At 38.1% G+C, this 13,360-nt stretch overlaps 1 protein-coding gene across 1 annotated transcript in view; it reads right to left on the reverse strand.

Annotated features, from left to right (window-relative positions):
• Positions 1 to 9,343: 9,343 nt before the first annotated feature.
• SVOPL (SVOP like) overlaps positions 9,344 to 13,360 on the reverse strand; it is a 73,782-nt gene continuing 69,765 nt past the window's right edge. Inside the window, exon 15 of the mRNA XM_077850088.1 lies at positions 9,344 to 9,908. Within this exon, the coding sequence (XP_077706214.1) occupies positions 9,771 to 9,908 (138 nt within the window). The 3' untranslated portion in view covers positions 9,344 to 9,770. The remainder of the gene's footprint in view (positions 9,909 to 13,360) is intronic.

The raw sequence follows: 13,360 nt of genomic DNA on the forward strand, positions 1-13,360 counted from the left end.
AATAGTTGTTACATTATTGTGAATATGACATTTGACATTCTCCAAAGACTGAACAAATTTTGATAACAGTACATATACCATTTAATTGTCTTTTTTTCTAGCATTTTTAGCTCTGCAGCTGTAGAGATTTTGCTAATAAGTTTATTATTGGTATCTCAGAATACTGTTCTTCTGACCATTTGTTCTTCCATACTTAGAACAGTTAAAACAGCAACACAGATAAGTTTTGAGGAGGATCACAAAGGGAAATAGCACAAATAAGGGAGAAAATATATATAATTTCTTAAATGCATCTGAGCCAGAATTTCTACTAATGTGTCCTAGAACTTTCACTGTTATATTCAGTCATTAACAATCTTTTTTAAAACAATATTTCACCTTTACCATTTTTTTGCTGATTGAAAGGCAGTTAAGACCCATCGTTCCTATAATTGTAATAATATAAATTACATCCCTTCTTAACAAGCACCTGTGTGCCCAGGTGGATCCCAGCCAAGTTGCCCTTAAATTCTAATAGAAGTAAGGTATAAGGTGAGCTTCATTATACCCCAAGCTCATTTAGAGAGCATCTTCCCAAAAGTTCAGTGTGATTCAGACAATCTTGACTTAAGCTTAAAACACTGCAATGTTTACTCGGATCAAAAACTCCAAATTTCTTTCTGGATTTGGAACCCAGAGCCCAGTGTCATGATCCAAGATCCTGTAACGCTAAATGTGATTGCATTGTCACACCTTTGGCCAGGGCTTGTGAGTTCAACAGACCATGTGGGGGCTAGGATTTACCTAATTCCAGCTCATCAAAAGGTTTACCACATTTCAAACATTTGATCTTTGTGGCATAAGGCAATAATAATATATTCAGAATACATTTGTACATGAACATCTAGCAATGCAATTATTTTGTCCTTTCAATTAACAGGCCTTGCTTATCTTCTGTATGGAGGGGTGGGAAGTTGGATGTGCTAAAAGGAAAATGTCCTCTTCCCTTGGTCGTTTTACTTGCTTTTCCAAGCTAAAGAATAGGCTCCATATTTTACTCCTATACTGTAGTATAAATGCAGTATAGTTCAGAAATACTTTCACAGAGGTTCACTCCACAATGAAAAGGGTAAGTATATAGGCTGATGGCTCCATTTATGAATTTGTATATTGTATTTCAAATTCCTATATTGTAACAGTGGTTAAACTTTTAAATTTGCGTTCCATGAACAGACTAGTTAGACAATGAAAGGAGGAACTCTTCCTCTTGCTGAGGCCTCATCCATAAATTAAATGTGAATCCCTAAAGTTGCTACACGTGAACAAAAGGTTTTTAGGTGTAAATAGAAGATAGGCTTATTTTCTGTTATGAATGAGAGAAATTGAATGATCTGATTGGTCATTATGGACATAACCATGAGTTCAACCATCTGATTTCTTATGCAGTCTCTCCTTTTAAATAACGTGTACATATTTTTTGAAATATTTTATAGCCTCATGTAAATTAACAATTAATATCTTTTTACATATATATTGCCCTTTCATCTTGGGTGTGAATTTAGTCAGTCATAATTCACATGGTGGTAGCTCATGTTCCTGAGTGAGAATATTGCTAGCCAATCAGACCACTGATTTCTTTCCCCACAAAGATTTGCTTATTGTGAAGGACATGGGAGATAGTAGTCTTTGTTGTTGTTTGGTCTTTGTTTTTTAATTGGGGATGGGGGTCAGGGGGGAACGGTGCTTTGATTTTTAATAAAAATTAGCTTTGATGGATTTTTACTGTGAATGTTTTACCAGAAGGAATTTTAATGGAAAAATTAGTGTATGCCGTTCAGTAGAATCTTGGCTAGTATGAGTCTCTCTTCATTACTATCTTTGTGTGTTCCTCCATAAAACTAATACATATAGGGATAAGCTATTAGTCTATAAAAAAGAGGAAAGTATCCTTAAAAATTCTAACAAACGTATGCATTTTACCAGCCTTAAAAGATACACAAAAAATTTTACAAACAGGAAGGAAGGGGGTGTTAAGTAACTTTAGTTGCTGATTCCCACCCCCCCAAAGTAGGAAAACCAAAGATGTCATGAAAAATTCTCCTTGTCTAAAACCCATTGGAAAAAGAAGGGGAAGACAGAGTAGGAACTTTTACAGGTCACTTTGAAAATTTACCTCTTAATTTCACTTATAAACTTTAGAAAGTTTGATTCTCAGACATTAACAACTGTTTTTAAAATTTACATTTGGATGGGGCACCTGGGTGGCTCAGTAGGTTGAGCAGCTGCCTCTTGATTTCAGCTCAGGTCATGATCTCAGGGTCCTGGGATCAGGTTCTACCTTCAGTGAGGAGTCTGCCTGGGGATTCTTTCCCCCTCTCTGCCCCCACCCCCTTCACAAGTGCTCTTGCTCTCTCAAAGCTTTAAAACTCACTATTGGATATTACACAGATCTTACTTTAATAAGTAAGATCTACTTATCTTAGAATGCTGGGGATAGCCTTCTATTTGATTGAGTTTTTAAGTAGAATAAGTACTAATTTGAATTCTAAAAATAGCCCTTACCTACAAATTACAAGTTAAATTTTTAGCAAAATTCTCTTTCCCATATTTTCTAATGTAGATGGAGAAGAAAGTATACTTTAATACTTTAATATCCTCTGCCATGTATCAGGATACTTATGTGAATTCTTTGTGTTTTCTAATGCCTTTAAACCTAAGACAAATGTGCTAGAAAATTCATCTGGATTCTTTTCATTGCTAATGATTAAAACCACATTATTGGGTTTTGGCAGAGGGGATAGAATATATAGATCAATGAGGGTTAAGCACTTCTCACCCTTGGGATGGGAATATATGGACCTGAGAAGAGGCATTTCTCCAAAGAAAATCATGGTGTTAAGAGGGAAAAAGAATGGCAACAGACAAGAATGAGGCACCATGCTTTAACAATAATACTGGTTCTCTAATTGACTTTAGGAATTTATTGATGAAGGTATAAAAGCCCAAAACACAGAAAGTCTAAAGTAAAAGTTTCAGCATTCATATCACAGTATGAGTTTTTGCCATTGTAGACTATGCTTTTAAAGAGAATTTCTTTTCTTATATGAAACTACTAGGTTCGGGTACATGGGTCCAGTGGAGCATTAAACACTTAAGGCCGTGAATTCGAGCCCCATGTTAGGTGTAGAGATTACTTTAAAATGTTTTTTTAAAAACTATTGGTTTCAAACAAATTCAGCCCCTGCAGAAAGCAAAATATACTTTATACAGAGATTCCAGTTATATTAGATTGTAATACCTCAACCAGTATTCTCTTGTAGTGGGCTTTGAAGCCAAGAAAGTTGTTACAGGTAAGTGACTTGAAATTTGTTGTCTTCCATTTCTACTAATGACTAAAACTAGTAAGGAAGATAAACAATACACATGCGTTTATAAAGGATTTCTCGAATTTAGTATTCAATTAAAATTACATTAATAAAATGTGCCGTAGACTAACCTAGTATCTTCCAGGGCACCTGGGTACTAGGCTGGTGGACAACATTGTAAAGTTCCTCAAGCCTGGAGGGCCAGAGTTCCTGAAATTCTTGAGAAGGTGCTTGAGCATCAGCCTTGTCATTGTTGACCATGATTGTCAATCACTATTTTTGTTTTTTTTTTTTTAATATTTGTATTTATTTATTCATGAGAGACACAGAAAGGGAGAGAAAGAGAGAGACAGGCAGGCAGGCAGGCAGGCAGAGGGAGAAGCAGGCCCCATGCAGAGAGCCGGACGTGGGACTCGATCCCGGGTCTCCAGAATCCAGGCCCTGGGCTAAACCACTGGAACCACCCGGGCTGCCCTATTTTTGGGGTTTAATTATAAATTGTTGCTAACATCAGCTTCAGGATTTTAGTTACAATGGGGGGGTGGGTTGTTTGGTTAACCCTATATCCGTAGCCAAGACATCTTTGCATCAAAAATATTTGGGCCTAAAACTTTCAATAGCCATACCAAGGTGGGTTTGTAAACTTTTAAAAATGACTGAAGAAAACAAATTTAGGTGATTCAAGTACACACTTTTTGAAGTGTAGGCAGTCTCCATTCTCAAGGGTCCAGGGAACTGCAAAATGCAGTAAGCGGCAAGAAGCTTTCATGGGATGAAGAATAAAGAACAAGTATCAGAGCCCAGAGTTGGCTTGGCATTTGGGGATTGGCTGGCTGGCTGGATATACTGTGTTTCTGACCAAGTGGAACATTTATGGCGACATGGACATGAAGTTTTGGTTAGGTGTTAAGGCACATAGCCTGAACAGAGTCCATCTTGGACCTAAAAATTTATTTCTGTAGCTCTTTGTCCCTACTTTTGATCATCCTCCTGACAATTCAAAAAGTTTGATCAAAAATAACATGACTGTCAATTACCATTGGCTCTTCAGGTCTCACTGTAGTATTCAGAAAAGATGTCAGGCTTTTTTTTTTTTTTTTTTTTTTTTTTTTACGATTTTATTTATTTATTCATGAGAAACAAGCAGAGGGAAAAGCAGGCTCCATGGAAAGAGCCCGATGTGGGACTCGATCCCTGACCCCAGGATCACACCCTGAGCCACCCCGGTGTCCCTAGGCTTGTATTCTTGAGGCTGGAAATGTTCTTGCATTCTCTTGTTTTATTCAGATAGATGATCTATTAGCTAGTAAGTGGCTGCTCACATGCATTTAAAACTTCTCAAAGAACACAGCATATTAGAGAGGCACTAATTCTTATCAAAACAATGCCTATGGTTTGCAGAGTGCTCCAGGGTCAAGGTTCCTGTTGATGTGGGATGGCAAGCAAAATGGCCAAAGAATTCTTGAGATTATTTTGATGCAAAATAATGCTTTTATTATAGCTCAGGAACAGGAAGGACCCTTGCACAGAAAAGGCTTTTTGCTGTAGGAAGCTGGTGGTTGGTTATAGGCCTAGTGCTCAAGGGGGAGGGCATGTGCAGGCAGTATTAGATCATAAATGTCTTTGATTTTTTACTTGTAAAACTACTTTCACAAGATTCCTCTGGTGGTTATCATTTAGCTCAGAATTAACTATTGGTGAGATGTACAGTCATAAGATCCTTTAAGAATGTAGCAATCAGTTCATATTTGATCCTTATCAAAACTATGCAGGTTATAGGTCATCCTTTTGGGCTAAAGGTGAATGTTTTTCTGCTTCTATCCCTCATCACTATGTCCCAAACCAACTAGAAATCAAGGAGTGATCTTATAGAGGGGGCTCTTTAAGCCAGTTGACCTGCTTAAGTATTCCAGCTAATTGTCTACTTCCTTAGAACTGTTGATCCAGTGAATTTGTTTCAGAGAAAGTGAGGCACTGGAAATCGGGGAAGTCTGTGACAAGTATAGAGAACTACGAATCACTAGCCTGACGACAAATCCAATAGTTGGAGATTGCATTACTTCCTTTGTAATGGCCTGAGCTGTGTGTGTAATAATATCCTCCTTGCCAGCCAGAACAAAGCAAAAAGGTGTACAAAAGAATCATTAAAATCTTCATGATACAACAATTAGAAAAAGGGTGGTCAGAGAGGGAAGAAGGAATGGAGGAACAGTTCTTGCTGTGGTGTGCTGGGAGGAAATGCTTTAGGAAGAAAAGCAGACCTTTAGATAGTCAATTTGATTTTGAATCTCAGGTGTTTACATAAGACCAGATGCCAGAAGGAACCTTCATGACAAAAGACAAATTTGATTAAAGGTCGAATGATGATTCATTATAATGGAATTATTTCTGTGATAAAACATTTTAAGATAATGGGAATTATGAGTAATAACATACCAGTATATATCCAAGTTTTTAGGAATTTAAGGTGATTTCTGAAACGTTTAACAGTTCATAACATCAAGACTAATTAGTTAAACTTTTATTCTAATTCCTTATAAAAAAAAAAATCTTTTGAAATGCCCAGTAGTCAAAAAGACTTTGTTTAGAATTTGATTTGGGGGAAATCTTGTCAAAGATACCCATTTAACTGAAGTGACTTTAAAGGCAAATAACAGAAAGCTACATAGTTTTTTTTAAAAACTTTAGTTCTTGTAATAATGAGAAGACTGGGTTAAATACTTGAAGACCTGCTAAAGACACCATGAGGCATGGTCATTATTTTTGTAAGACATAAATTCTTTAACCTACCTATACCTGGGTAGATTCTTTACTGTAAGAAAACTCTACTTTTGATATTAAAACTCATTTTTAAAAAATGAGGTAGGTAAAGTTTTCCATTAATTTTAGTTTTCCCTTGACTGTTTGAGGAATCACTGGTAGCAGTTTATAGAATCTCTCAGAGTCCCATCAACCCTAACCTGGTGGATGGAATCTCGAAGTCCCTCCTTTCAGAGTAGATATAGGGGAATTCAAATTTGATAAAAACCTTTGAGGGACGCCTGGGTGGCTCAGCGGTTGAGTGTCCGCCTTCGTCTCAGGGCGTGATTCCGGGATCCGGGATCGAGTCCCACATCGGGCTCCTTGCGAGGAGCCTGCATCTGCCTCTGCCTGTGTCTCTGTCCCTCTCTCTGTGTCTCTCATGAATAAATAAATAAATCTTAAAAAAAAAAAAAAAAAGACATTGAGGACAATTTTCCCCAGCGTCCCATTTGATGGCACCAATCTGTGGGCCACTGTTTTGATGATGGACCCCCTAGAATGAGTGCAATAGGGGAAGCCCAGCTGTTGTCTTAGGTTTCTGGCTTTGGAACTGTTACAATTTTAAGGCCACTAACTGGCCTCTTCAGAGTAAAAGGCAATTAAGATAATGGATGAGTAGACTGATTACTCATGTAAAGGAAGGAAGAGGGGAGTTGAAGGTGGCCCATCATCTTACAGCCTTCTTTTAACTACCTCTTGTACCTAATTTTATTAGCCTTTTGCACTGAATCAGTGAAATTATTTTGGAATTTTGAAACCTCTTGAAGACTTCTACATACTAATTAAAATAGGTGCCCTCTTCTGGCTGTTGATTTGGGAACCCTTCCTGTTAAGTGCACTTCTTGTCAGTAGATAGAGCTTCCAGGATCACGGTTCTTGGACATTAAGTAGGTATGCTGGAGGGTAGAAGACTCAGTTCTTTGAAACTTGATCTTATTTAAGTCTTGGGTCTCTCATAGCTAAATTAATATCCCAGAGGGCTTGGGAATGTTTTAAGTGTTCCACCCATGCCCACCAGTGGTGCAGCTTTGGCTTCCAAGTTTCCAAGTAGCAATGGCTTTGAATAGTCCAACTTGTGCCCACTTCGATTTTGTTGTGCCATTGGTTAGAACTGCTCACATTTATTTTCCCATGTCTCCCAGCAGTTTATGTGAAGGACATACTTCAAGGCTTTGGGAGTTCCTAACTGCTGCCACCCCTTGCAGACTCCCAATATAATTGTTGTGGTATCTTTCTAGGTAATATTTTTTTCACATACACACATATACATTTTTTTAAACAGTTTGTTTAGATCAGAGAGTGGCACACAAGAGAGCAAAGCTCAATGCCTAGAGTTACTTACCCATGGCCGTTGGTTTTGATGAGAGGAACAGTGAGCTCAGAGGATTCAGCAGGTTCCTTGCCTGTGTGTCTTACTGCTCCATAAGCTGTTAGCAATCTGCTTCTGATTCTTGTCCTTGTTGCCAAAACCAGTTAAAAATGACTAAAGATGACAATTTAGGTGACTCAACCCTTACTTGACATTTTATTGAGGCAGGCAATGTCCATTCCCAAGAGTCTAGAGAACTGCAAGCTCGGGCAGAAGGCAGGAAGCTTTCATAGGATAAGAGGCCAGAGTTGGCTTGGTGATTGGCACACTGAACACAGTTTCTAGCCAAGTGGAACATTTACAGAGACCTGAAAGTTATGTCAGTTTGGTGGGGCACCAGGGTAGCTCAGTCAGTTAAACGTTTTGTTTTGTTTTTTGAAAGATTTTCTTTATTCATGAGAGAGAGAAAGAGGCAGAGACGCAGGCTCCATGCAGGGAGCCTGACACAGGACTCGATCCCAGGTCTCCAGGATCACGCCCTGGGCTGAAGGCAGCGCTAAACCTCTGAGCCACCTGGGCTGTCCAACGTCTGACTCTTGCTTTCAGTTCAGGTCATGCTCTCAGGTGGTAAGATCCAGCCCTGCATCAGGGCTCCACAGGCAATCTGCTTGAGATCCCTCTGCCCAGCCGCTAGCTCTTGTGTGTGTTCTAATACACAGATTTCGGTTTGCTCATATGGCCCTATGGGAAAGAGCTATTCCATTTTGGGCCTAGGAATTTGTTTCAACAAAACTATGGCCTGTTAGACTGTAAAAGAGAGACAGAGGTTAAATTTGGCTGAGAGAAATGTTTTTTACATTTTTTAAGGCTGAAAAGGTGGTAGAGGTGTGTGACAAATTTCCTGTCTGGCCTTATACAGATATAAATGGCTTAAAGTTAGCAAACTATCTCTGGTTCAAATAGGAATGATTTGCACCTCTATGGAAGCAGGCGTATATAAACCCTCTCACACACAGTTTGCTAATACAGGGACACTTAATTCTGGTTGCAGTGAGTTCTTTTTCCACTGCAAAGTGCAGATGGGAGGAGTAGGTGAGACAAGCTGTAGGATTGCTAGTTCTAGAGGTGAGGTTTCTACAATAAGCCTGAATAGCAGTAAGAGTACATCAAATCATAAAAGGCTTGGGTGTTTTCTTTCCACACCATACCTAACCTAGTAGAGTGGCTTGCACAGATTTGATGTCCTACATGCAAACAGGTGCTCAACAAAGGGCAGATAAGTAATTGTGTGATGTTGGAAAGCTTGGTGTACTCTTTAATTTTTTATCATGGGAATCAAAGATTCTCCCATAAAGCAATGCAATTATAATAAAAGCAAGGTCTGAGGAAAGACTCATTTATTCCCAGCTTTTTCATGATTATATACAAGACTCGTGCTAATTTAAGCATATTTTATAAATAATTTTCATCAACACAGAGGCCATAATGTAAAGAAATGCCAATTTTAATTTTAAATTCGTTTTGAAAGGCTTAATGATACAACCCCAAGTTCATGCCTTAGCTACCAAATTTTAGGCCAACTTTTGCTACAGGCCTCATGGGAAAATATCAAGTATATGTATGTTTTCTTTAAGAAATGTTAATAGATTTGATGTCAAAGAAAGAAAGAAAACTAGTCTCCCAAGAAAGATATCAATATAAAGTTTACCCACCTCATTCTCTTGTGCCTTATTTTTCAAAAATACACCATCAACTTTTTAATTACCAGGTAGTATACAAAAATTAAACCAAGTTTTTAAAAATGTCCCACAGCTCTTTGTAAAGATAAAATTTATTTTTCTTCTCTGGTAGACATTAGTCAAAGGTCTTCATTTAATTTGCTGGAATAAGAAGTGATTTAGTAGATCAGTACATTTAAGCAGAAGATAGCCTTCTCCATTCATCCTCAGCTGTCTGGCATTAGAGACTAGTAATAGACTTCTTAATAAACTTGTAAGGAATTCAGACCCTAGCATTTACCCTTGTGTACCTGACAATGCCATCGGTAGCTTTGTTAATTCTAGTGTAATAGAGACCTCATTCAGAAAAATCACACTATAAATACCCTCTTTCAAGGGCTTAGCAAAGATTTGGAGTGAATCATTTCAGTACTGCTCAAAGTTACATGCAAAAAAACTGGATACCCAGGTATTTTTACTGGAACGTGTTGAACAAGTAGCATTGTGTTAGCACACACCCGGATGTCTTGTCTGCTTCAAAGAACTTCCATACTCCAAGTGCATTTCCTTTGGTCACAAGATGGAAGTTGAGAAAACTTAAGAGATTTCTGCATCACTTACCTGCAGGGCCCGTCCTTTGGTCTCAATGGGGAGAGTAAATGCAGAAATGGCACATATGACACAGACCGATGAGAAAAGACACAGGGCACCCAGGAATGATGCACTCATAAGAACCTGAAAGTCACAAGGAGTGACTCAATTTACTATGCCCCAGTCACTTCTAAATGGAGTTTTATGTCAGAGGGGAAATCATCTCTCCACCTACAGGAATGAATGTCCTTTGCAGCCATTCCACAAATTGTGCATTCCTGACCTCTTAGGTCTATTATTTGTTTGGGCCCAGCTATCGTAGGCATTTTGCGTGACCCTGTGAGTTAGGACTGACGTTAACACGTACTGGCCAGGTCAGGCCTCTGTACCCACTCCTCATCTGCAAAGCAAACCAGTATCTGGAGAAATAATAGATCTGATTTTCCCACACTTTCATGCCAGTTTAGTTTGCTCAACTTCTAATGCTCATTTTATGCATGACTCCCTCAGCTGAACATCGACGTGTCTCCCTTTAGTTCTGACAGGATGAATTAAGAGAAATGGGTTTTTTCGGAGATAAAATATAATGGTCTCTGAAAAGATAACACAGCTATGTTCATGATGCTTCATGTATGATGATCAATATTTGGTTTGGTGTCCATTTTTCCACATTGAGTAGATTTCTGCCAATTTATGTACAGCCTTTAGGCAAGACCATGCTCTTTTACTGGCTAGTTCAGACACTCCCATCTCCTACATCTGTTAACATAGGGCTGCCTCAAGTTAGCAAAAAGCCAAGCAGTTGGTAGTTGTCAACTAATCTCACAAGAATGGTTACATGAACAGCCAGGCTCTCTACAGTCAGAATACTGCAATTTGGTCAGACCTAGAAATAAACAGGTCTAGTCTAACTTTTGTTGCAAATGAGCCTAAAATAAGGCCTGACTGCTTGTCCAAAATTGCATGTAGATCCCTCACACACTCTAGTGCTATGCAAACAGAACCCATGATATAAACTTCCTAACTACAGTGTAGTTGGCCTAGCAAGGGTGAGGTATTACTTTCTAATTTATTTCCCAAAATCAAGTAAGTTACAATTTTCCCCAAACAAGAATTTGGGAAACTAGGCTCAGATATGGGAAAAGAGGTAAGAACCAAAAAGAGACCAGGCAGTTGAACCATGATCAAAGCATACCATAGTTAAGCATGTGTCTAGATGTCAATCCTGACATTTCTCTCCTTTCAAACTACAATTCCCACCACCACCAGGCATGAATTCTATCCTTACCTTATACCCTTTGCAACAGATTTAAAGTCCTAGGTAGTCCTAGGTAGTGTGAGACATGATAGGTTCAATTTAAGTTACATGACTGCTCTACTATGTAGGATCAGAAAGCGTGACTGCTGCCCCATTTTTTTTTTTTTTTGTCAGGGAGCGGGGGTGTGTGTTCATAGCAGGACTCAAGCAATGCAGTAGATGTTACTGGATATTCTTCTAAGTAGTTCCTTTCTGCCTAAGTTAACCAAAGTCAGTTTCTATTGTTTGCGTCAAGAACTCTATTGCCAGGTTATAAAAATCATCTGAGAATTTTGTTACAATGCAGATTCCCAGGCCCCTCTGATTCACTATATCAAAAAGATCCATCTGTTATTAATCTTTTTTTTTAAATTTGGACTTTATTTTTTTTATATATTTTATTTATTCATGAGAGAGAGAGAGAGAGGCAGAGACACAGGCAGAGGGAGAAGCAGGCTTCATGCAGGGAGCCCGATGTGGGACCCGATCCTGGGACTCCAGGATCATGCCCTGAGCCGAAGGCAGACGCTTCACTGCTGAGCCACCCAGGGATCCCTAATCTCTACTTGTAATAATCAGCCCAAACCAGGGACAAAGAGGGACATTACACAGTGATGAAAGGTTTAGCCACCAAGACAAAATTATAAAGGTTTACCAAAAGCTTCAAAACACATTCAATAAAAACTGAAAGATCTAGATGAATCTACATATAGTTGAAGACTTCAGTACTCCTCTCAATAATTGATTACTAGACAGAAAATTGGGGATATAGAAGAATTTATATGTCATCAGCTAACAGGATCTAATTGACATTTACAGAACAACTTTCCCACCGGCAGCAGAATACACATTCTACTGCGCATGGAATGACTATTCACTTACACAGACCATTTTCTGGGTGCATAAAATGAACCTTAAAAGATTTAAAATCTTATGGGTGCCTGACTGCCTCATTCAATAGATCATGAGACTTTTGAGCTTAGGGTCATAAATTCGAGCCCCACATTGGGTATAGAGGGTACTTAAAAACAAATCTTAAAAAAAAACCTAAAATCCTAGAATGTGTTCTAAAAGGGTATCAAACCAGAAACAACAGCAACATCTCCATGAAAAATAAATGTGTGGGACATAACTGATAGGGACAAAAATAAAATAGGTATAAACAAATGTATAAAATGTAGAAAATTAATACATAAAATTGAGTAAGTATATTCAGTTCTTAGAAAAATGTGAAAAAAAAATAAAAAAAAAAGAAAAATGTGAAAGTATACTTCTCAAAATAATCTGTAATTCTAATGGATTCTCAGTCAGAATCCCAGTAGGACTTTTGAGTCAATTTTGGGGGTGGGAGAATTGATTCTAAGGTTAATTTGAAAGAACATCTTTTAAAAAATCAGGGAATTTCTGAAAATATGTACAGGTGAGAGAATCTGAGGGAAGTTATTAGCCTGAGTGGCAATAACTAATCATTAGCATTAGGATACTGGTGCCTAAATAGATCCAAGTTTAGAAATTGGGTTTATTATAACAGCAGTATGGTAAATAGATTAAGAGGAGCCAGACAAAAGGATGATTAATGGCCTTTGAACAACCCACAAGGCATTGTTTTGTTGCTTTTTAAAGCTGAATTCTTACCTCAGGCCTTAAGTATAAATGGTGAAAAGATCAAAGAATTTGAAGTTTCAGATGAAACACTGAAAGCCTTTGAACTTGCATTGTCTTATTTTTAGAAATAATGGATGCATGAATGATGAAGGCCAGTAAGCATGACACAAAACACTAAAGTAAAAATGCTTGGTAAGTTGACTACATAAAAATGTTTAAATTTTTATGCCAAAAAATTTGATCGTAAAATCAAAAGACAAACCACAAACAATGGAAAAATACGTAGTATAATAATGGCTAATGGCCTGTAGGAAATTTGCTAATCACATAAATAAGCAATTGCCAATATATATAAATGTATAATAAACATGAAAGATATTCAGTTTCTTTTTTTTTAATTTTTTTTTATTTATTTATGATAGTCACACACAGAGAGAGGCAGAGACACAGGCAGAGGGAGAAGCAGGATCCATGCACCGGGAGCCCGACGTGGGATTCGATCCCGGGTCTCCAGAATCGCGCCCTGGGCCAAAGGCAGGCGCTAAACCGCTGCGCCACCCAGGGATCCCGATATTCAATTTCTTAATAAAGTACAAATTAAGATAAAATTTATTTTCTACCATATCGAAAAAGACTTTTTTTAAAGTTTACCATCCTTTTTGACGAGGAAGGAAAGAACACAGTTGGTTATGTA

The sequence above is a fragment of the Canis aureus genome, chromosome 15 (assembly GCF_053574225.1).
Source record: "Canis aureus isolate CA01 chromosome 15, VMU_Caureus_v.1.0, whole genome shotgun sequence".
Classification (NCBI taxonomy): Eukaryota; Metazoa; Chordata; class Mammalia; order Carnivora; family Canidae; genus Canis; species Canis aureus.